This window comes from Limanda limanda, chromosome 19 (genome assembly GCF_963576545.1).
Source record: "Limanda limanda chromosome 19, fLimLim1.1, whole genome shotgun sequence".
NCBI lineage: Eukaryota > Metazoa > Chordata > Actinopteri > Pleuronectiformes > Pleuronectidae > Limanda > Limanda limanda.
Genome location: NC_083654.1, coordinates 17,514,176 through 17,537,553, shown reverse-complemented (window position 1 = coordinate 17,537,553; position 23,378 = coordinate 17,514,176). Strand labels below are relative to the sequence as shown.

The following is a 23,378-nucleotide window of genomic DNA, read 5'->3' as shown; positions in this document are numbered from 1 at the left end:
CATTTTTCATTGAAGCGGGGAGAGAAGACTTTATTGAATTTAAAGAAAATGATAACATTGTGTGGAGACAGTGTGCAGAGAAAATAGACTTTTATCAAGAAGTGTTGTTATTGGAGCACCGCAGTGTTCTCTGACTTGGTTGCAACTTGCCTAGTTTTCTTGGGCTCTTGTCTTAATTCTTAATTTCCAGCCTCCGCGGGGAGCAGACAGAAATGACAAAGCACAAGAGAGATTTTAAAGCCTGAGAGGAGGAGAAAGTAGCTGTAGGAAGGAAACAGCCTTTTCTCCTCTTCTTTTGATCCGGCTGCCATTAGTTACTTTGGCGTCTACGGTTAAGAACACAAAACACATGCTGCTTCTCAGATTCTTTGGTGTTGCGATTTTCTTGGCGAAACAACGTGACCCTACTGGTTTAGCGGCCTCTGCTGGATCACGATACAATCTGCTTCTCATGGTCTGAAAAGGTCGTTACAGATCTGATATGAAGATCCTCCACGCTCAAATTTTGAATAAAAGATAACAGCCTTAGCACCAGATGCCGGACAGATGTGCACGTTTGAATGTGGTATCAGGTTTTTATTTTAGATGAAAAAGGGGAAATCGGGTCTAGAGAATAGCAGCAGCAGCAGTGGAGTAGGCAGCTGGGGTCCACGTCATTCTGAGAGGTGCTGCAGCAACACGAGCCCATCTGGAGAGAGAGCACAGATCCAAGGACACTGCAGAAGTAGGGGGGTGGGGGGTGGGGGGGAAGATACTATGCATTGGCCTTGTCATTGGACGTTTGGAAAAACAAAAGACATTTCTTTCTTTCTTTCTCTCTTTCTCTCTCTCCCTCTTTCTGTCAAACAGACATTAAGCACTCACAGATACGGAGCGGCTCAAACAGCCTCTGACAAACAAACAGGCTGCCATGGAAGACTCTACGTCACCTCCAAGCCATGTCCTCTCATCTTACTCCCCCTCTCCGCTTGCCTTCCTCCGACTTGGAGCTGCAGGGACACACATGTAGGGCTGGGCGAAATGGGAAAAAATGTTATCACGATATGTTTTTCCATATTGATCGATCTCGATTCTTAACACGATATGTAGTTTTTGATCAGTTTCCTGAAGCCGTCCCTCTCCACTGAGCTCAGGGGCATCATATCTGTAGCTAAGCAATAAGTAATGGCGCTCGTTATATTTTTTCCCCGCTTCGATTGTTTTCATATGGGGCAATGGCTGCAAAACACGACTGGATGGACTGTTGTTTTGCTAACATAGCATCGCTAACGTTTGCGATGCTAACGGGAGACGTAGTGGTCTTGCCTGTCTCTTTGTTTGGTGTCGTGCAAACTTGAGCCCGCAGAGTCAAACTCTCTGTGTAGTCACTGGGATGGTGCCGTCTCAGGTGATTGAAAAGGTTTGTGGTGTTTCCCGTCCTGGCTGGTACCGACCGCCGGCATATTTTGCAGAACGGCTTCGTCTGCCCCTCGTCCTTTTAGCCGTATCCAAACCACGTCCACACAACTGACGTCGCGTTACGCTTTTTTTCGAAAATGTCTTCGGTTCCGGGTGATGTAGGGATGTCGCTCTCACATTCGGCATTATTTTCGCTGTCCCCGACTTCAGTTTCACTCATTTTTTCAACTTCGTTCTCTCTTGTTCTCTCTCTCGCAACTGCAGCAGCTCTCACGATGGGAAGTGGGCGTGTCGTGTCCTAAATGCAGACGGCAGCCGACAGACTCCGACATTGTTGTTGCGCTTACTTTTGCCACGTGAGATCGAATACATGTCACGAGGAGATAATCGAAATCGATCAAAATTTTATCGCGATCCCGAATCGGGATCGAAAAATCGCCCAGCCCTACACACATGCGTCAGGGACAGAAACGAGTCCAAGTTTCAGCGCTGCCATGTCCTGCTGCAGGACTACATCTGTGGATTCTATCCTTCTGATCCACCACCCTGCAGTTTGTGATTCTACGTAGCTTATGTGCATGAATATTGAACAATAGTCTGAGTAATATGATCTGGAAAAGCACCTTAACCAAATTTGCCACCCACAGCTACAAGAGCTTTACACTAATTAGCCTGGATAGCAACAAATTACCTCTAAATTATTGTATAATAAGTGTTGATAATAGATGAAGTGCTGATTAAGAAGACTTTACATATGTCCTGTAGTCTTTTACCACTGCTGACGCCATCCATACAGACCTGTTGTTACTTAAGTGACCATGTTTGGCTATTTCTGCATCATGTAGGTGTTGTTTTAATGGCGCAGACCTCAAAATAACACTTGGATTTTAGTGAGCGGGCCTCAGAGGCCTCGAGCAATCAGAGATAACCATCATCCCCGAGGTGTACAGGGCGATGGAAGGAGAGAGAGAGCGTGAGGCAGAGAGTGAGAGGTGGAAAGACATGCTAAGACAAAGAGAGAGAGCGACAGAGGGAGACAGTGATGGAGTGAGGTGAGCAGACAAAGTGATGCAGCCACAGAGGTGGGTGTATAAAAAGCATACATAAGGAGAGGACTGAAATGTCAGTGAGGAAACATTGGTCCGGTGTGTGAGCCACTCAGACACAGCTCTCCGGCCCCAGTGGATAAATGGCTGTAATCATCGTTCAGCCGCGGACATTAACAACCTTTCTCACACAAACTACTGTGCATTACATCCTAGATTACTGTCATTTAAACACACACACACACACACACACACACACAAACACACACACACACACACACTCACACATATATACACACAGATATTAGGTGTTTATATTTATTTGAGTAAATCGAAGATTTTTACAGTTTTCTCATAGTTTGATTAAGTGATAAATTACTGAAACTTAAGTCTAGTAATTACTTACAAATACAAACTCACACACTGTAAAATACCTTAAATAAGTGACGACAACACATTGGTGTCAGTGGTGTTCAACAGTATAAAAGTGCATTTTATGTCCATTTCAGAACACTAGCAAGATCTACTGTGATGCACATACATTGATTTTCCTGATCTTAAAAGCAGTCAATGGTTACCAGCAGTTTCCAAAATATACCACAAGGAAAAACTAGACCTGTGCCTTAACTTGTACCTGATCTTATATCAAGGTCAGTGGATTATTCCCTTGGAAATCGGTACAAATGTCAAAAATACCTTTTCTCACAATGTAAAAGAAAGTGATAGAAAGAAATGTTCTGTCCATTCATCGAAGTAAACTCTAAGATTGATTACAAAAAAAACCTTCTGTCTATCCCCTTGGTTGAAGTCAGAATTTCAGCACTTTCCAATCTCTTCTTCCATCAGCTCCCTCTGCATTAGGCCTTCACCCCCCCCTGAACTACCCCTGTGTAAATGTTTATGTCCCCTCTCCACCGAGGGGGTGGATGTCTCTTCTTCTTGTTAGTCCAAGCGTAGTGGGAGATGGACGGAAGGTAGTGGGAAAGGGAGCACCAAGCACTTTGGTGGTTTCCTGGTTATCAAAGTCAGGACGCTTAAATAAAGTGAGTAAGACTTTTCGTCTGATCCCCCCTCCCTCCACTCCCACCCGCTCATGTTATTCCGTTTATTTGCAATAGATAGCGAGATGCAAGTTTGGGTCTTCGCAGCAGCAGCAGCCCCCGGCCTCACGGTTCATCAGACCATAAACATGTGTCAGACCAAGGGAAATATTTGGAGAGAACGATAACAGACCCAGAAACTTTTGAGGTTTACTTACAACTCCAGGTGTCGGAGGGTCATATTATCGTTCGGCGAAGATTCCCAGAGGTCAAAGACGGGCTCAGTCACATTTATTTCCTTTCGTCCTTTATCCTCTCTTTGTCACCCCCTCCGCACCTCCACTTCACACCCTTTTTTCAACACCTCAAAAAACAGAAAGCAAACACCGTCTACTATGAGCTGGAATATATCACCAGAGTATTGTGCCATCTCGTTCCTTGAAATCATAAACAGAGCATGACTTATGGTTAAGTACATCGTGTTCATCTCCAGAGACCAGAGCAACTCCTCTGAGGAGGTTTGGTCACGGCAGTTTGTAAAGGGACTCCAGTCAATAGAGATTTCACAGAACCTTAACAGTGCACCCCCCACACTCCAAACTTGGCAACGCTGACCCAAAGGACACTCCTGAACCGCGGGTATGAGAAGCTGTCGGCCGACCTGCGTATAATGTCACCCTCTGACCCAGTTGCCTTGGTTACCACTTACTCGGTGTCCCTCTGGACGCTAAATCGTCGAGGTGTTTTCTTTGAGCGCTACGAGAAGAAGTCAAGAGAGAAAGAGAGAGGCAGCAAAAGAATGTGTGGTGTTGGCTTTGCCCTGGTGCTAGTGAGCGTGGAGGCCCCGAGGGGGGGGGGGGGGGGGGGGGCTCCTGGCTTGTACTCCCCCCTTCCCTCTTTCAGATGAGAGCAGCCTGAAACCTGTCAGACTTGTCACGTGCCAAGATCCAGACATGCTCCGTGACCGGGTTGCCTTGGTTATGCTTGATCTTGGTCGGTGAGCGTTGGAGAGCGGATGAGGATGGGTGAACAGAGATGCCATCTGGGAATGTAGGTGGAACTGCTGGTAACCCCCCCCTCCCCCAGGGACTGTCACACCTATGTTTGCTGCATTTTGCCAGGAGTGACAGTGGAACCCTGCGTGCTTGGCAGTGGAAAAGGTGACTCGTGTGAGGGGATGAGGTTTGGCGAAGAGGGGCGACTGGCACAGAGGAGGCCATTTCATGCAACACAGCCTCCAGGAAGTCAGTCATCAGAGATGCCAAAGGGAAAAGCTGCATCTCTTTCATAGCCGGCCAAACAGAGCAACCAGGCGTGGAGGACCCTCTAGAAGACAATATCCCCTAACTAATGCCATCTGGGACGACTCTCCTGGTCCACGTGGTAAAGCCTCTCTCCCTTTAACCATTCACTTCAACCGTCAATTCAAAAAAGGCATTGGCACTTGGGTATTCGCTGGTTTGGTTGCCACGTTGTAAGGACCTCATTTTGGATCATTTAATAGGTTGTTGAGGGAGGTTCAGTTTTGCGCCACTGCACAGGAGGTTGTCGTGTTATTCTGCATGTGTGTCGTATGAAAAGGGGAAATAAAGATGACACAGAGAGGAAAATGGCTCCTTTGGGAAGCACACCAGCCTCTTTGGGGGAAAAGGGGGATGAGGGAGAAGAAGATGAAGGACACCTCGGCCAACAGGAAACCAGGACATATTGATTTGGATCCATGTTGTGGGAAATCACCATTCATGTCCTGCAGCACTCGTGTACCCAGCAACAGCTGCGGGGGCATGATGCCTTGAGGACATTCAGATGATAACAGAACAGGAGCACCGAGTTATTAAATGCACGAAGAAAGGAGCAAAAAAGATCAGAGACATGGGACTATTAGTCATGATGCTTAGTCGTACACCTTGAGAGTAAGGTTAGACCTTAGATAAAATTAGATAACTTGTCAGGGAAAAAATAACAAACTGTTGCCTCAGGGTGTTTGATTCATCCTCCGAGAAAGTCAATATACCTAGAGGAAACCATAAAACTGTAGAATTTCACAGAGAGCAATAAAAAAAGTGTACTCCTGCTAGAAAAAATTCTGTAATACAAAAGCAATCTGATGTCTCGGCAATAGACCGCAGTTTGCTTCCTCAACATCTCACACCGGGGCTTGTGTTTGTTCTATTATGTTATAGATTTCATGGTAGAAATATTTCCTGGAAAGCAAGTAAGTGTTAAGTGTGACCATATTATTCCTCGGATGGAACCTCATGGGGAGGTTTCATCATAGCTTTGGGGTCACACAGTGTTCTCAAAGAAATGTGAAGGAGGAAACAGTGTTTCTCTTTCTCTGCAGCTCAGAAAACATCGGACCAGTTTGACTTTGTTCGCTCCCTCCTGAAAGAACTTGAACTTGACCCCTCCATTGTTACCACAACCAATAGATTTGATTATCCGTGTTCAGAAAGAGAGGTAAAGTTTCTCTGGAAATTCACTTGAATTTATTATAATGACAAATATGCATTAGTTATGTAAATGAAACCAGATTTCACCCGCGGACTCGAAAACCCACCTTTCTGCACCTTCTAATTTCAGCCGAGCTTGACGTGACTCACTGTTCGATTCCCTCTAGTGCCGCACAGTATGGGAAGAAACCGATTCCATACGAGGAGCGGGACGCACAAGAGTTCTGTAATTCACCGGCGGCTTTCTCCCGACACTTTCAACCATGCAGTGCCACCAGGGCGAGAGGGAAGGAAATCACTTAACCAGAGAAGAATGGACTCAGGGGAGGCGCTATATGCTTTGGTTCATCTCCAGGTATTAATGGAGCCACAACCTCACTTTGTCATAGCTGAGAGTGAAGCATGATTCCGTTTCAACTTGCACGTGTAGTAATAAATGGGGCTGATAATGCCCTGGCTTGGTGTGGAGTTCTTACATTTCTCTTTCATGGAGAGCAAAAGGACTCTCCTGTATGAAGAAAATAACCCACACCCCTGTATTATGTTCAAAGGTTAACATGCTGGAGGAGATATTAATGTGTGAAGCAGCTGTGGATCAGGTCAAAGCTGCCGTTTCTAAAGGTTTCAGAATACATTAGAATAATCTTAATGGTTGCTTCTGAAGCAATTACACTACAATGCAAATATATGTTTGTTTTTGGTTTTAAAGCTTTAATATGTAGCGATTCATTATCCAAATGTCAATAAAATGGACCAATGTTAGATAGTTTTTGATATGTGTTCTTATATTATTCAGATTAACCGTACTATCGTGAAAACCAAGGCTTGAACCTCAACAGCCATCATCAGCCAACAGAATTCCACTTTCCGAAGATGTTTTCTTCCAAACTGTAGAGCTTCAATTGGCCCTCACACAAAGACTCAAAGCACATAAATCATAATATGAAAAATGTTAATGATGCCCATATCAAGAGTCAAAACAATGATTGATGATAGATACGAGCCAACACACACACACACATACATCTGTTTGCCTACATTTAAAACATTCCCCCTCGGAGGAGGCAGAGCCACGTGTAACCAGATCCGATTGGCCCTCATATAAAATGAAGAAATATGGGCCGAGTGCAGCTCTCTGACGAGCCGCTGAAAGTCCGTGACATGGATCTCAGTCTGGGGACCAATCATGCATTCCAGTCGAGGAATGCCGAGACCCTTGGATCTCCGCCTCATGCTCGGACCTGTGACACAAGGAGTGGATATCTTATCAGTCATGCAGCAGACAAATCCAACCTGAAAATGTTATCCCATAGAATATATATATGCGTGAAAGTAAACACTTGTAAAGGGACTTTAAACACAACACCTTTGCACAGATGCATCTCCTCCAAGTGCCTCATCATTGACTGAATGGTCCTTGTTTATAAGACCAATGGAGGTTGTTGTATCGCTCCCAGCTGCATTTAAACTCTATGAACTGGTGAATACTTGTGTTTAAGCTGCTGCTGCTGTGGCCGTGCAGCTTAATGTTCCGTTCCTGGGCCCGTTCGTTCCCTTCTGGCTCTCACATGGCCCGTGTAATAGTTCAGGCTGTTTGCGAAGCACTTGCATCACTGAGGCAAAGCTGTAAATGCTCATGTGTTTTTAGTACAATGTGCCTTTGCCCACACACAGTTCTCATATTTTTACCCAATGACTAAGTGTTTCAGTCGAGGCCTGAGGGAAAAATAACGACTCGTTGTACTTTCACAAGAGCAGAAGTAAAAAAATGCAGCGTTGCTCACTTTTTGGATTCTTGCTAAAAGTTTCAGATTTTTATATTGTTCAAACCCAGCCGATTCAAAAAATCAGTGTTTCACATATTTGTCTCATTTTCCCCCAGATCCCGTGGTTTCATTCCACCAGTGGGCCTCTCTCATGCTCCTCTATGGACTGTTCACTCTACTGTATAAATGAGCTGAGCCTACTCCGGGGGAAACTGCCTCCTTCTGTTTTATATTAACACAAACTCTAAACCGGTCGTTATATATATTGCATAGATTCAGCTGAACTTTGTCTTACTGCTCCCCCTCCCCTCATCTGCTTCTTTTCGTGATGAAGAATATAAAACGGGCTGGCCCTCTGGCAGCTGTGAGTCTGTATCGCTGCTATCGCTCTGCTGCAGTCTCCCCTGTGCGGGATGACCTCTGACCTCGGTGAGAATTCTACGGGGCTAAAGGGGACTGTTAATACTCACTGGCGATGCACAGCTGTGCTTCATTCATGGTGTTTGTCTTTGCTCCACACACCATTCGCACATGTAAATTGAATCAGAGTGCAGAGTGGTCTTTAGGTTGCGTCATAGTTTGGTTTGAGGGAGAGAAAACTGGAGCTAAAGGATCAGAAATGCAAAAAAATACACTATCAATTAATCTTCATGATTCTTGCTGTTCTGTGTTGTACCCTCATGGTTGAATCCACTTATTTTAAGAAGCAGTGGATAAAAGCGTTGGCTAAATGAAACGTGATGTAATGTCAGTAAAATCTCGTTATCAGATGAAATAATTAATTGGGTTGGAGAGAGAAATTTGGGATGTTTTGTATGAAAAAAAGACTTAAATTATCATTATACCTGATGCAGAATGTAGCGGCTGTTTATTATTCCCTCTATTCCACCAGATCTTGCAGGTTTACGCAGGGTTAACCCATTAAAACCATCGCCATTAGAGGAGTTGCTCCCAAGATGTAAAAACCAAAATGTTCATGGCTTTTCACATTTCGTCTATTCCTGATTTAATGCTCTTTTACTTTCTGATTTGTCCTTTATAATTGAAACATACAGTCACAAACTAATACTACTACTTTTGCTATAGGTGCACCACAAGCTATAACTAATCATTCAATTGTAAAAATCCTATTAAGCCAACGCAGGTTTAAACAAGCTCTGAATGTCAGTGCAGATGGAGTCAGATAATATCACCGTATTTACCCTCGGTCTTGTTAGAGTGCCACAGATTGGCATGTATGCCCGTTTGTGCTCTATTTCCTGTGCACTCCACTGGCTATGACAGCCCAGGTAACCCATCTGCGAGCGCCGTAAGCCGGCCTGTCAGCAGACTCAGTCCTGCGCTTCCCCGACCCCGTTGATACCCAATATATAATGCCACACCAGGGCGCCCATCGCCTGCCTGTAATCCGAGCATCTTATCAAACCAATCAGCACACCAGCGAGGACGCATGTCGACCGTGACAGACGGGGGTGTTCACAACATCTGGTGTTCCGGGAGAGAAGGAGTGGGGAGACGCTGAAGAGAAAGTGTGAGCTCAGTCTCGATGCTGGAATGGAGATTTGGGATCAACCCCACATCCTGCTTTCTCTTCCGATACAGGTCAGTGAGCGGCCAGTCAGTTGTCAGTGCCTGCTCGCTGCAGCACAGGCCGCTCACAGTTATGCTAATGATATTCTTGTTGGTAACATTTGTCACTGCACTCGCTCCCAGTCTTCTCCTCTGTCTCGGCTCCATGCTAACCTCTTCCGTCCCCCTTGTCCCCTCTGTCCACTTCTGTCCTTCCTTTAGCCCAGTGCAGCGGTGAGAGGTTACCACAGCAGCAAGGCAGCTGCCATGAATTCAAACCTCGCCTCCGACTGGAACACTGGTAGCAGTGCTGGTCAAGGCGCCTGGAGTGGCCCCTCCTTCACCCACGCGAGTCTGCAGCATTACCTATCCCACCAACCACAGCCGCACCACCACCACCACCACCAGCACCACCAGTCCACCAGCTACGCCTACTGCTCAGCCCACACAGCTGTGAGTACAACACAGTTCCTCTCTCTCTGTGGCGTTTCCCTCTCCTCTATCTTGTGTGTCGCTCTCATCCCTAAGAATTCTCTCTCTCTCTTCTTATTATTTCTAATCAATCACTTTCTGGTGCCCATTAATGGCTTTTACTATACCAGGGACGCTTTTATACACTCAGCAGATTCTCTTTCTTCGCCTCCCTCTCCTCCCCCTTTCTATCGCTTCCCTTTAATCTCCCCTTCTTTCCCACACTCCTCTCGTTCAAGCCCTCATTGTGTATATATCGCTTCCTCTCGCTATCTTTTCCTTTCACGCTCCCTCTCCCTCTCCCCTCTGCAACTTAATTTGTTTTCTTTCATCCATCCTCTGCATCGACAGCGCAATGAGAGACTAATTGAGGTAGAGACACTTTTGGACAGCTTCCCTTGTCATTATCCCTGGAATTAATTGCTGCTCTGCAATCCATTTGATTTGACTTTATTGGTGCGATCTGGTTTTCTAATGTAACGTTTGGGGTGTGACTGGAAATCAGACACGATAATTTCATTATGGTCCTGTTCCTGTCACAGTCGGGAAGCAGGAAAAGGTTTTTCTTCCTGTTGTAAATGTGTTTGCTTATTTTTCCATTACAAAACTCTGATGTTCCCTAATCTTACATATGCACCACACGCATTTCCAGGGGTCTCTTTGCCAACATGTTGAGATTACTCTGAAGCACTTACATGCAACAAGTGAAGAAATTGGATTGGATTTAGCAGTGATAAGCATCATTGTCTGCTTGCTCCTGCAGGTCAGCCACAGCATTCCTTTTATGATATCATGGTACACATTCACAGGTGCTTCTCAGTAAGTAAAACAGAAATTACCTGCGTGTGTTCAAGCTGTTGTGAGTGCATCCTTTTGTCATCATCCATGTTTTTCACTTGTTTCACACTGTTACACCATTGTTACCGCTGTCATTTCCGTTTCCACCAACACCAAGGAATGAGGAGCAAGGCCCCTTTTAAACTCTGTTGTAAAAAACAAATAAACAGGAAACAAAAACAGAACATTCCACAAGACAGACATAAACACTGTGGCTGTGGTTCTCGTCGTGGTCGGGCTCATGTGTCTGTCTCGCAAACTTTCATCCACAGCCACACACGGGACGCAGGAGTTTCTGAAACAGTTTTGGTGCTGTCGGCCTAAGCTTGGCTGTTTTGGTAAAAAAATATAGAAATAATACTCAGCTTTATTCTGATGAGACAGACTGTATCTGCAGTTTTAAATATATATCAATTATTCTCATGGGTAATGACAATAACACTGAAGAAATTTTGAGTAATTTCCTTTAAGTAGCAAAGTCTACAAGCTAGTTCTCCAATCTGACAATGCACTCACATGGGATACTCTTCTTACCGTGATGTGCTGAATATCCAGTGAAACATTTTGTGTGCAGTTTTCCACCTAACTCAAAAGCTACTACATTACTTAATGTGCAACGTCGTCATGCTTGTACACAGTGGTGTGCTCCAGAAATTACGTAATATCAACCTTGGGCGAATCTAGCGCTACTGAATTTAGCTGGAGGCAAGAGTCTGGGAAAAGGACCAGCTCTACAGACACTACAGACACTCTATGACCCTTCATCAATGTCCTTAATGAGGGAGCATAGAGATTCCCAAATGGCTCCTCGAGGGATATCGGTAAAGACAAGGCACTCTGCTGGAAACTATGGAAAAACCTCCACAACCGCTTTGTCAAGGCAGAGATATGTGATCAGGCCTGGAGGAAACAAGCCAGTGTCAATACTGCTCCGTTTGTGTTTCTTCTTCTTTTCCTTTTTGTGGTGGTGACACCGAACGTATAGAAGAGGACTTCATCAAGTCAGGAGAAGAAGACATCGATGTCACAGTTGGCGAACGCAATGATCAATCTGTCAAGCAAGACGGCAGCTTCACTGTTTACTTATGAAGGAAGTTATTATCATCACTCTTCACATCCTGCTGAGCCGAGAACCGCGAATCAATGACTAACATATTCTTCATTCACATACAGTAATAATCATCGAGGTATGATTGATGTTTTTCGGATGTGATGCAAGCTGAACAGATGCATTCGTTAAATGAAAACATAGAAATGAGAGACTGATCTTATTTTAGCAACGCTGAAGTTTAATGAAAAAACAAAAACAGTCAATCAATTTGATGGGCTGATTTCCACTGCATCACTTTGCATGGTATCCGTTCTGAGTCTGAGACATTCCAGGAAGCTCGTGCACACAGAGCCAGCAGACACAACGTTGTCAGTCCCAAAAAAAGTCCCTGAATGGATTCGAAACAGACGACACACTCGGGGGGGAAACCAAGCACAAATTCACAACAGACACTTCCTCCCTGTTGTCATGGGTGTGTTTTCGTTTTGTGGGATGTTGATGCACCGGGCTTCTCACAGTTCCCGGGCCAGCTAGCCCTCGGTTGCAGGCCGCTGCAGGATTATCAAACGATTGCCCTAATCTTGACCCTCTACAATCAAAGCGTAGCAGACCCGGCTGGCTTTAACTGGCCCGTTTTCAAGGGACAGCAGGGGCGGCTGTTTTCTTTTCAGCGATTTTCATTTCGTCCCTGCAGAAAGCAATTTCTCCCCCACTATCATGTCTTGGTCCCAGGCTGTTACGAGTCAACACTTTGGCCTTAAGGAGGATTCACAGCGCCTAGAAATGGATAATCCAGTTGCACTCAGTAAACAAAGGCATCGTACTACCCTGCATTTCTTTTTTACTAGTTTTCAAATACAACTTTTACTGTATAGAACTTCCCACACTTAACAAAGAAACCAAAGCAAAACCCCCCTCTGTCTTGTAGTCTCTTTCTCTCAAACACCCCCCACTTCCCCCCGTTTCTTTTCTTCCCTAAATGCAAGTGTAATTTCAGGCATATTAGATACAGAAATGCCCAGAGAAAGGGAAGAAAAACACAACTGATAGCTCAGCATGTGTCTGTCCTCTCGGCAGAGGGAGGTGAGTAAATAGAGGAAAAAAAGCAACGCGAGCGAGGATCCAGCAGAGATCAAGAAGCTTTGCCTCCAGTGGGTTTGTAATTACAATGGAAGCAGATCCATTTCCACTCTTTAATATGGTGGGATGAAGATCCCTCAGGGAGGAAGGTGGTGCGACAGAACAGCAGTGAGTAAAGTCGTGTAGAAGTCAAGAAACTTGACTAGCAAAAAGAGTCAGACAGAAAGACTATGCTTTTCCCTGTGAGTATGCAAAGCTAACTGCTACTACATACTACATACTACATACTACATACTACATACTACATACTACATACTACATACTACATACTACATACTACATACTACTACAAATTGTCTTCACTAAATGTCTTCAGGAGTTCTAGATTGATAACTTGACTTGCTTGTGTTTCTTTTCAAGAACTTGTGTGAATATTTAACCATCAGCCACTAGCTCCCATCGACCGTCTGTTCCCTAACCTCTGACTCATCAGGGTGAATTGATAACATTACATATTCTTCTCCTCATAAAAAAATCGGATTGAGCTATCCCTCTTTTGTCGGAGGACATGGACATCCCAGTGAAACCTTCCATTCAATCGGGAAGTGTTGGTGCAAGCAAACTCCGGTTTGTACCTCATTAGACTTGCCAAGCACACCGCAGCCAATCATTCAGTCAATACCAAGCTGCTAGCAGGGATTCCCAGTACATCTCCAGATTCACAAGGTCGGAAAACTCAAAGAGGCACAAAGGGACATTGCCCGAGTCGGAGAAAATAGGTGATAATCGCAGAGAGAAGACGAGATAGAAATAGCAAGCCAGTCAGAAAGTGAAAGAGGAAAATGGGCATGTATTATGTGAAATATGGACAAATATTCCTAAAAAACAGTCCTTGCCAGTGGCAGTGCAGCACAAATGCAAAGAAGAAGAAGTGATATCACAGAAAAGAGAATTGCAAAATTATCTTATCTTAAAACTGTTGTACTCAAAACACATGATATCAGACCAATAGATATTTGCGTACTTGCAGATGCCCGACGGCATTTCCGTCAGTATCTGAAGTATTCCCGAGGCTGGTATCGTAACATCTCTTGGAAAATGTAATTTTCCACGTCTTTGCATCTCCTCGTATTCATTATGTGTAGGTGTCGCATCACTTTACTCAACCGGCTGACCTCCTTATCTGTCTCTCTTTGTGAGGCCCAGGCTCTGGCACAACCCTTGGTGTTGAGATTTGCTTAATTAGCCATAAATCACAAACACCCATTCACACCTGCTGACAGATGACACAGACGTTTAGCTGAATGAGCGGCTAGCCTGCTGGCAACAAGTGAGGGCTCGTCTGCCGGCTGATGACCTGGACGAGACAAATGAATTGAAGCAAGTAGTCTGCGAATTGTCCAGGAAAAGCAAAAGGATCAGACAAGTGAGTGAAAAAAGTTGGAAAGCAGGGGATGAAGGGAGGGCAAGGACGTTGTGGCTAAACGAGATTTGGCTGTAACTGATGAATTCTCCAACGAAATACTGAAGAGAATATTTAAAATGAATTCCTGATAGCGGAAGGGGCAGCTGCCGATGTGTACCATACATGTGTGGCTGGAGGAGCTTTATGATGAAGTACATTAGCTCCCATTTTAAATTGTGAGTCTCTTTCATCAGTCCTTGATTGAAGAGCACTGCTCACTCCCCAAATACTGCAATGATTCATCTTTGCCACGAGCTAGAACGGGCTTTGTCTCAGTAATTAATTTAGCTCTCGGGACAGCAGTTGGAATGAGTCGAGTCTTCAAGGCCTAATTAATAGAAGATTGTCAAACATATTCTAGGTCACACAGCTCAGAATCTCCAGCCGTTTATGAGGGATTTCGGGCACAGCCACTTCGTCCTTCATGGACCATTTTGCCGGGTGATGGAGTGCGGGTTACAGAGAGTAAAACAAATGGCTTTATTTGCTGTGTTGATCTCTTGAGGCACCACTTGAAAATGGAGACACTTGATGTTTTGTTTATCATTGGTTACACGAGTCAATAACACAATCCAGTTATGGCCTTGTGCGTCTTTGTTTCTGTCTGGAGGTGGTTTCTTTTGAAATTGCTAAGAAATCTCATGATTCGTCTCTGTGCAGAAGTATCCACACAATTAATTTCCAACAATCAGTGTAAGAGGGTGAGAGAGTAACTATACGTTAATACATTGGGTTTAATATATAGCTTTCCCCAAAATAACACAGATGGAAAAACAGATTTTGGCGCCACAATCATCCCAACATATCACTCGTGGTGTTTATTTGAGTGAGCCAGTCAGCCGACAGATTGACAGGCAGAGAGTGTCTATCTTATCTGGACTCAAAATGAGAATCAATGACTTTAGTTACAGGCGTAGAATGATTTTAACGGTGCACACACACACACACACACACACACAGACACACACACACACACACACACACACAGGATCTGAACAATTAAGCGCGAGCTGTCGGGCTTAGTGCCTGGGTCCATTGTAAGCGCTCTAAACCTGTTAGACTGTGACAGACCATTAAAAGGCTGCCAAGGCTTCCCTAATTTGCTCTAAGAGTGCACATTGAGGCAGAGTGAATGAGGGCTGAGTTCCTGTGTACGAACATGCAGTCACTTCCTGTGACACTCTGTCGTGAACTCCCACGGCCCAGTGACCATCCTGCATGGTCACTGGGCCAAACGTTCACAAACGTTCACACACACAGGTTTTATGTGTCTTATATCGCCCAGTCCTAGATGACAAGTTGTCAATTAGGGCGATAAGACTTCAAATCGATATCATGATTATTTCAAACTTTTACCTCAATTACACACACACACACACACACACACACACAACCCTTAAGTCCTGGCTGACACACACACATTCCGTCTTGAATCTTTATTTCCATAAATACTGTCTCATAAACTTCAGAGTAAATCAAAACAAACACAATAACTTCAGTCTAGGTTTTCAAAACGAGTTTACCCTTTCAATACTATGACTGGTTTCTAACCAACAAACACAGTTCATGACCAGAAAGCACAACATTTGTGAGGAAACTCTTTGTTTTTGACACTTTTGAATGAGCGGTTCTTGGGCGGATGTTTCACCTAGCAGGCATTTCCTGTCGTGACCAGAGCTTGGCGTTCTCCACCATTAGGAATTAAAGGCCTCGGCCACAGAAGCCTGAGTGCCAGACCACAGGAATACCCAGAATCTGACTAAGCTTCCAAGCCCTCTGCATGTTTCATTTCCTATTTCACAAGAGCGGGCGGTCCATGCAGATTCCTGGCCGCGGTTTGCCTCCAGTCTTCCTTTAGCGGCAGTTGGTGGTTGAGATGTTGGTCACAATGGGAGATGTTAGAGGGTGGATTAGGAAGGGTGCTGGCAGATCCAAGAGGGATTTAAACGGGTGTCTTCTCTTGTTGGGATTATGTGCACCGTCATAGTTTAGGTGTCATCGCGGGCTTAGTGCTGTTTCTTGGCCACGTTCAATGGCAAATTCGAAACATCTCATCTGTGAAGTCGCTCTTCAGAGAATCAGTTTGCACCTGTTTCTTTCTCTTCAGGTGATTAGTCAATGACTGGGTGGAGCAGGGGAACATAAATCACATATCCTGAGCCGTGGATGTGACCTTAATTCCTAATGTTTGGCTCTGATCATATCTTGGTGCTCAACTAGCACACACACACATTGATAGCTTTGCACAGATGGGGTTTTCCTATATGGAGGCCTGGGGCTGTAGTATTGGCTTTAAAAACAGCCATAACATCTGTAAAGCATTACGCCTGATTATACTTGTTCCTCGGCGTAATCATGCAATATGGGCATGAGCGACGGGTGAACATGAACCGTATGGGAACGGAGGAGACGTTGAGGCCTGGACGATTCTAATAAAGCCGTGAGGCCCATGCCTACATCCACACGGGATCGCACCCCCACACAATCATTTCACACAGTCCTATTTTATTATTTGCATACTTGGGATGACCCTGCATTTATTTCCTCATTCCGAAACTCCAGCCTCAAACATTCTCCGTGAAACACTTGAACACAACCACTTTGCTGGAACATTACATTCCCAATGTTCTTAGTCCGTTCACACAAAGCAGATGAATCTCAGGAGTGAATCACAGTTTCGCCTGAGAAATGTTAATTTGAATACCAGGTTTTGATGCAAACGAAAGAGGAAATGCTTCTTTTGAGGCATCTTTACTTAGTTGCAGCGCACACACAAACTCACTGTTAAAGAAAACGCACAATTCTTTCAACCGATGTCAGCATCTTTGCAGACCACTTAGCTTGCAATGCACTCCGGAGACTGTGTCTAAGTGCTTGTGCCTATTAAAATTCTTATCTAGTATGGGAGAAGTAAAGCAAACTTACGCTGTGAACTTTTCTGAGAAATACTATCTATTTTAGCCCCTGTCGAATGAATCATTCGTGGTATTTTATTAATGCTGCGTCAGAGTTGCTTAACACAACCGTGAAAGTTCCTCTCTGTTATTACAGTTGTCTGGACTGTGGACACGGCTTCTCCCGACTTGACATGAGGCGATGGTGCAGCCACACCCTCGACTTATTGATCTATTTAATTCATTTGCCCTTTCTAGGAAAATAAACGTGTGTTTGTGCAACAGGTTATATTTGTTTTTAAATGCGGCATTTGTTTTATTTCTATGAATAAAAATTAATCTGTGTGAAGTTAGAAAAACAATGAATACATAAATATAGACAAGCTGTTATAGTATGATAAAATACACCTGACCACAAATCCCAGACAATACAATATTAAATTCAATGCAGCCCAAGAGCTTTGTAATAAACCCTCCCTTTATCAATCTTGTTATTCTCTGAAGCTGTTGAGGGTGTGTCGGGGGTGCGAGCTCGGCACCATGATCCCCTCAGACGAGGCAGGGTGTGCTGTTGTGTGTTAGGTTTGTATTGTACTGAAAGCTGTTTCTAATATGCTGTTCCCCCGTCTGTTTGTGTGTCAGAAGTGTATTAATAGATTGGTCACACGTTGTTCTTCTTGAGGTTGTTGTTGTGCAAGACAGATTCCGGATATAAGTCCTCAGATGAAAAGCTTCATGCACCAAACTTGTTGCCTCACAGTTCTTTTTCTGGGTGTTCTAAAATCCTATTTTGCTGATTTTATGTCTTGTTGATGACACAGTTGAACTCTTAAAAATTGCCAGATTGTTAGACTTTAAAAATCGACTGTGACTCCACACAAATAAGGATTTCACAGATGCAGCCAAATGGAATCTTTCTGTTTGCTGTCGCTACAAACAACTACCGATGACCTCAGGAGAAAGTCCACATTTTGATATAAACACCAGTGAGTCCAGCACATTGTTGCTCTGACTCTACCTTCAACCAGTGGACCCAGTTGCCCGGTGCTCTGTCTCACGTCAGACCTGTCAAAGCTGTTTCATTTTGTTTGATACTTAAACTAAGCTCTGTTCTGTGTCCCGTCGTCTGACAGGTGCCAGCCATTCTTTTCACTGGGTCTCTCAAGGCCACTCCCTGCCTAGCGCAGTGTTTCCAATTAATAACTTAGACGGTGGCGAATCGCCGTAGTCTAATTTGTCCTGTCACAGTCTCATGAGGATCTGGAATTCTTTCGCACTTCATATAATAACATTAAAACAACACTTACTTTGTGTTTTGCAGCGTTGCGTCATTGCACTGTCGTAGAAGGACCAGCCAGGAGAAATCCTGTCATGCCTGGTGGACCATCAAATGCTTTACTTGAACTTAGCATAGCATCGGTAGTTTCCACTTTAGCCGTGTCGATTCACGATCAACCCTGAGCAGACTGAGACTGAGCTGCCATTTTACATCTGGTGTTTCTCCCCCCCCCTCTCAAACACACCTGTGGCTTATCGCTGTGCCTTCCTCACCTCTCTCACCAATTAGCATCCATAGATCATTTGAGCTGCACTTGTCATAACAGGAAAAGTAGAGATAAGAGCATCAGCACTGGTTTCTATTGTCCCAGTATCCCAGTAAGCATGTGTAGCAGCAGTGCAAGGCAGCAGCAAGTAGAGTTATTAATTACACATGCTTTTTTCTTCCTTGTTTTTCCAACTTAATGTCCAGAAAAAGTTATTTCCAGTATCAACATTCCTCATTTCCACAAGAATTCCACTGTCTGTGAATATGAACCTTCTTTGTGTAGGTAACAACATGACCTTGTGTTCCATCCACATCATGTGAGGGTGAAGGTAATGATGGGAGACAGGGAGCATTTACATCATTGGACGACACAAGATGGCAGAAGTCAGTGAGTGCACCTCTTGAAATACTGGATAGTCCAGCTGTCATAGTAAATACACAACAACTAAACAACGTCGAGAGACACAAGCATAAGACAACAGTATTTTCTTCAGAGGTTGTCACACTGCCTAGAAAGGTTAAAAGTTGATGGCTTTGTGAGTGGTTAGTAATCTTGTGCTTTCTCAACATATCACCATATCTAATAAATGTCAGCATTTAATTACTCCTAACAATGTTTTTAGAGCCAAATAAAATGTATTGTAGATAACAGACTTTCCCATGATGTCTTGGATGATGATATGAACTCTGTTTACAAGTTGGAAAGTAGAAATTACAGTAAGTGTGATATAAACTGAACTGAATGTCCGTAATGAGCATTACATCATCATGAGTTTGCCAGTGCGGCTATAAATCTTATGTTATGTCTCTGAATCCGTTGCTATAAGTGGATTTGCGGCTGCGCTAAGCCGTCAGGGTGCGTTTGATTTATTGGACAGCATCGTTGTTTTTGAAGGTTCCACCGTGCGTGGTGTTGGCAGCGGCAGCGTAGTGCTTGAACAAGCCTTGTTTGAGGAGAGGGTTTGATTGTCCACGTCTCTGTTGGCTCCGTCAAGCCTTATACTGACGGACATAAAGTAAAGGCGCATGTTATTGCACACTTTGTTACTGCTGTAAAATAGTGTCGTTTAATAGGCCGCGGATCACAAAGTATCTGACCTTCAGTGCTGACAGGTGTAAAGATTTTGTTAGCCGTCTCTTCACCTGTGCTCAAAGTGTTGTTTAATATTGCTGCGGCCGTTCTATCGCTCTCTCCCTCTATCTGCGTCACGCTGGTTCTCTCCTCCGTCTAACACTAAACAATTATTTGTTGTGTGAAAGATAGAACCTGTGTACAACACCCTCCCTCCTTCCTCCTTTCATCCCGGCCCAGCAGTCGGCCGTTGTTGTGTGAGAGTCGCCGGGTTTGCCGGAGCTGTTTTCTTTGCTCCATTTATTTGTTGCACTTTGATGAATTCAGTACGACTAATTACACCAAGGAGGCAGACTCAAAGTATATCGCCCTGAAAGTCTGACTCTCGCTGATAACTAAATGTTACCCAGTGGAGTTGCACCATAATGTTCCTAATCGTCAAGTATTCGTTTCTACTATCTCCGTGCCATCTGGCTGTATTACTCCATACAAATCCCGTGGTAATGTTCCAAAGAATGAACTGTATGTCGGAGATTTGCTGCCAAGTTTGAGTTTCAGTGTAATGTATGTAGCACATGGCGAGCGTGCTTAAAGAGGAAACACTGCATATCCTGAAATTGAAGAGCTTATCAAGGCCTATCAGACTCAAATCAGAAAGCATGACTCTATTCCTCGAGCTGTGCAGGAGTCTCTAACAGAGCCTGACCGACATGGAGGTTTGAGGCTTATGCAGTTACAGACATAAGGCAGTGAAATCATTTCTCACACTAAACTATCTGCTGAAGTGTACATACTTTGTCAAGGCTTCCTAAGATGTCATCAAACTTTTATCACTCAATATAGTTTCATATTTTATTTTTTTAGCTATAAACTTTATTATAAATAGCTAAAAATATTTAAAAAAGATTATGTAGAACGTAAATAAAGACAATAAAAGAATTCGTAAAAACATAAATGCACATCTTTTCTGAATTGTTTATTCTGTAAAATAAACAATGTTGCATATCGGCAGATATAAACGCAATTTATTGGCCACCTTCTATACTTTAAAAGGCTGTTTGACATTTCTTCTGGTTATTGAACCTTTTTTCGAGTAATTCACTCCTTTTTTTTAACTCTGGTTTTGTTCTCCACCAACTCCTAAGGGAATTATCTGGATCTGTAAGTGTCCACCAGCTTGTCACAAACTTTATCCGTCTGCCACGTGGTGCCGGGCCCTTAAAACAGAGCCGCCGGCTGCAGCTGAAACCATATAAAGCTCTGCAGAACGAGCGGAACTGTAATGTCGGGCGATAACTCTGTCAACTCATCACTACGAGTATCCGCTTTCACATAAAAGGAGTCATGTGCTCTGCTGTGGATATAAAAACATTGATTACTGTCTCTTCAAAGGTTAATTATCACGAGGAAGACGTGTAATTAAATGAGTGAACTGTAAAGCAGCAGAAACACGTCCCAGCGGGCGCCATGACAGGTGGTCGACTGTGTGGTCGAGGTCAACAGCCCTGACCTTCTCACTTTTATCAATTCTGAACGGAATAGACTCTCACACCTGCAGCTATGTGTGTGTTTTCTGTTATTTTAAGAGAAATGCAGGAGCGAAATGTCTTGTCTTTCATTCAGCGTTTGTTTTTGTTTTTTTGTCCTGAAGCTTGTCTCCTCAGCTCGGTCTCTCTGTTTTCTTTGTCTCCTGGGCTTCATGCTTTGCATGCAGAGGATGAGACACCGGGGGAGGTTAAGAGAGGAGCTGGAATGGAGTTCTGCTCCATTTACCACCCTGAAATATTCCTCTTAGAACGACACACTCTGTTTTCTCTCTCTCTCCCTCCTCTCCTCTCTGCACTGTTTCTCACTCTGCCCGTCTCCTCCCTTTCACTTCTCATCTCTGTGTGGCATGTGGTCATTTCACTTCATTCCGGGTTGGCTTAGCAGTGCTTTAAAACATCGCCGCTGTCCTCCCATCCCATCCTCCTCAATTGCAGGCAGCATTGAGCTTCATAGGCCTTTACGGATCACTTCCTAGTAGCTATAACTCTTTGTCCAGCCTCCAATCTCGATCGGCTCTGGGCAGAACCTTCAGCACCTCGGTCTTATTGCTTCACTATTTCACTCCCCCAACTGTGTGCCTCTGACGGGCTCGTCCATGAACACCAGTACTGCCACACAGTCAAACACACACAAGCAGAGCAGGTTATGTTTTTCGACCCTGTCTGTTTGTTTTCTACATAAAAACTACAGATTTCCAGAAAACTTTTTAGAAGGATGGGACATCGGCCAAGAAAGAGCCCAATAGATTCTGGCACAGATTTAAAGGGGCGGGTCCAGGAATTTATTTTTCACTTACTTCAAAGGTGACAAGTGATGCTTAACCAATTTTCACCTTTGCTCTTATGTGCTATATAGGTTATAATTTATTTAAAAGCTTTGCAAAGTTGAAGAGCCAAAGCCTGTGGTGAAGGGAGCTCCTCTTCCTCACAGAATACTAAACTATTGCATCATCACGTGATGTCACACGGCCCACATTTGCGTAATGTATCCTAGCTGCGCGTCTAACACGCCCCCTTACAAACGCCAAGTAAATTGAGAATAGATGCTAATATTTACCAAACACGTTGGAAGCATGTGACCAATCACAACAGATTGATGCTGTTGGCCAATCAGAGTAGACTCGGTTTTTATCGGGAGGGGGGGCCTTAAAGAGACAGGAGCCAAAACAAAGTGTTTCAGACGGAGGCTGAAAAGAGGAGCTGCAGCAGTTGACAGTGTGAGGACTGATCTGTTTCCTGAACATTACACCATGTAAACATGTAAAAGTAATAACAAGGATGAAAATGATCCACCTGCATATGGGCAGAATACGTCTGGGAATGATATCTGTGAGAAATATGGTGCAGCCTGATTGAATTTAAAGGGACTTTTGTGGCTTCACGGAGGTTTGTGCTCTTTATGTAGTTTCTGCTCGGGACTGTTGCAGATGTATTTTTGTTTAAAACTTCCACACGCACACACAGAGATCCTCTTATTTTCCAATGCAGAAGCACACTCAAAAAAGTAGCTGATAAGAATGACTGACTTTGCACTTGGATCCGTTCGGGGCATTTCCTCAATAAATAAAACAAAATGCACATTCATAGACTCAGAGCGCTGTGCTGTGATTAAGCTTTGATAGGCCTCTTTCCAAATCTGTGTCATTTTGCAATTTTTCTGTGGGGTCTGACTTACCCATATTCTACAAGAATGTGGATTCTGAATATTTTGGCTCAGCGGGTCCGCACAGGAACATATCTTTTGTTTAAACTCACACTCTCGCTCTCCTGCCTGTGCAGCGCGTAATTCCTTTTTATGCAGAGATTTTCTTGGCATCATCTCATCCTCCTTTATGCTGTCCTTGGCAGTGGCAGTGGAGCTGGTTCACGGAGGGACATGGCCGCCTTTTCCGTTGCAGTTTGGTGTATTTTGTGTCGGGGTTCACATGAGGTCACACAGGAAGTCTGATCTCGGTGCTCCACTGAGGTTTTTTCCCCACCCTTTGTGTGAGAATATCCTTGACCCTCCTGTGAGCTCTTGAGTTTCCTCTGAGATGTTTTGCTTTTCTTGGTAAAATCACATTAAGAGGAACACAGACACACACACACACACACACACACACACACACACACACACACACACACACAGACAGACTCACACACA

General features: G+C 44.2%; 1 protein-coding gene across 2 annotated transcripts in view; it reads left to right on the top strand.

Annotated features, from left to right (window-relative positions):
* The window catches only part of rbms3 (RNA binding motif, single stranded interacting protein), a 267,760-nt gene that overhangs the window by 43,204 nt on the left and 201,178 nt on the right, over positions 1-23,378 (top strand). For both annotated transcript variants that reach the window (XM_061092598.1, XM_061092596.1), the window contains exon 2: positions 9,495-9,725. In XM_061092598.1, the coding sequence (XP_060948581.1) occupies positions 9,495-9,725 (231 nt within the window). The remainder of the gene's footprint in view (positions 1-9,494; positions 9,726-23,378) is intronic.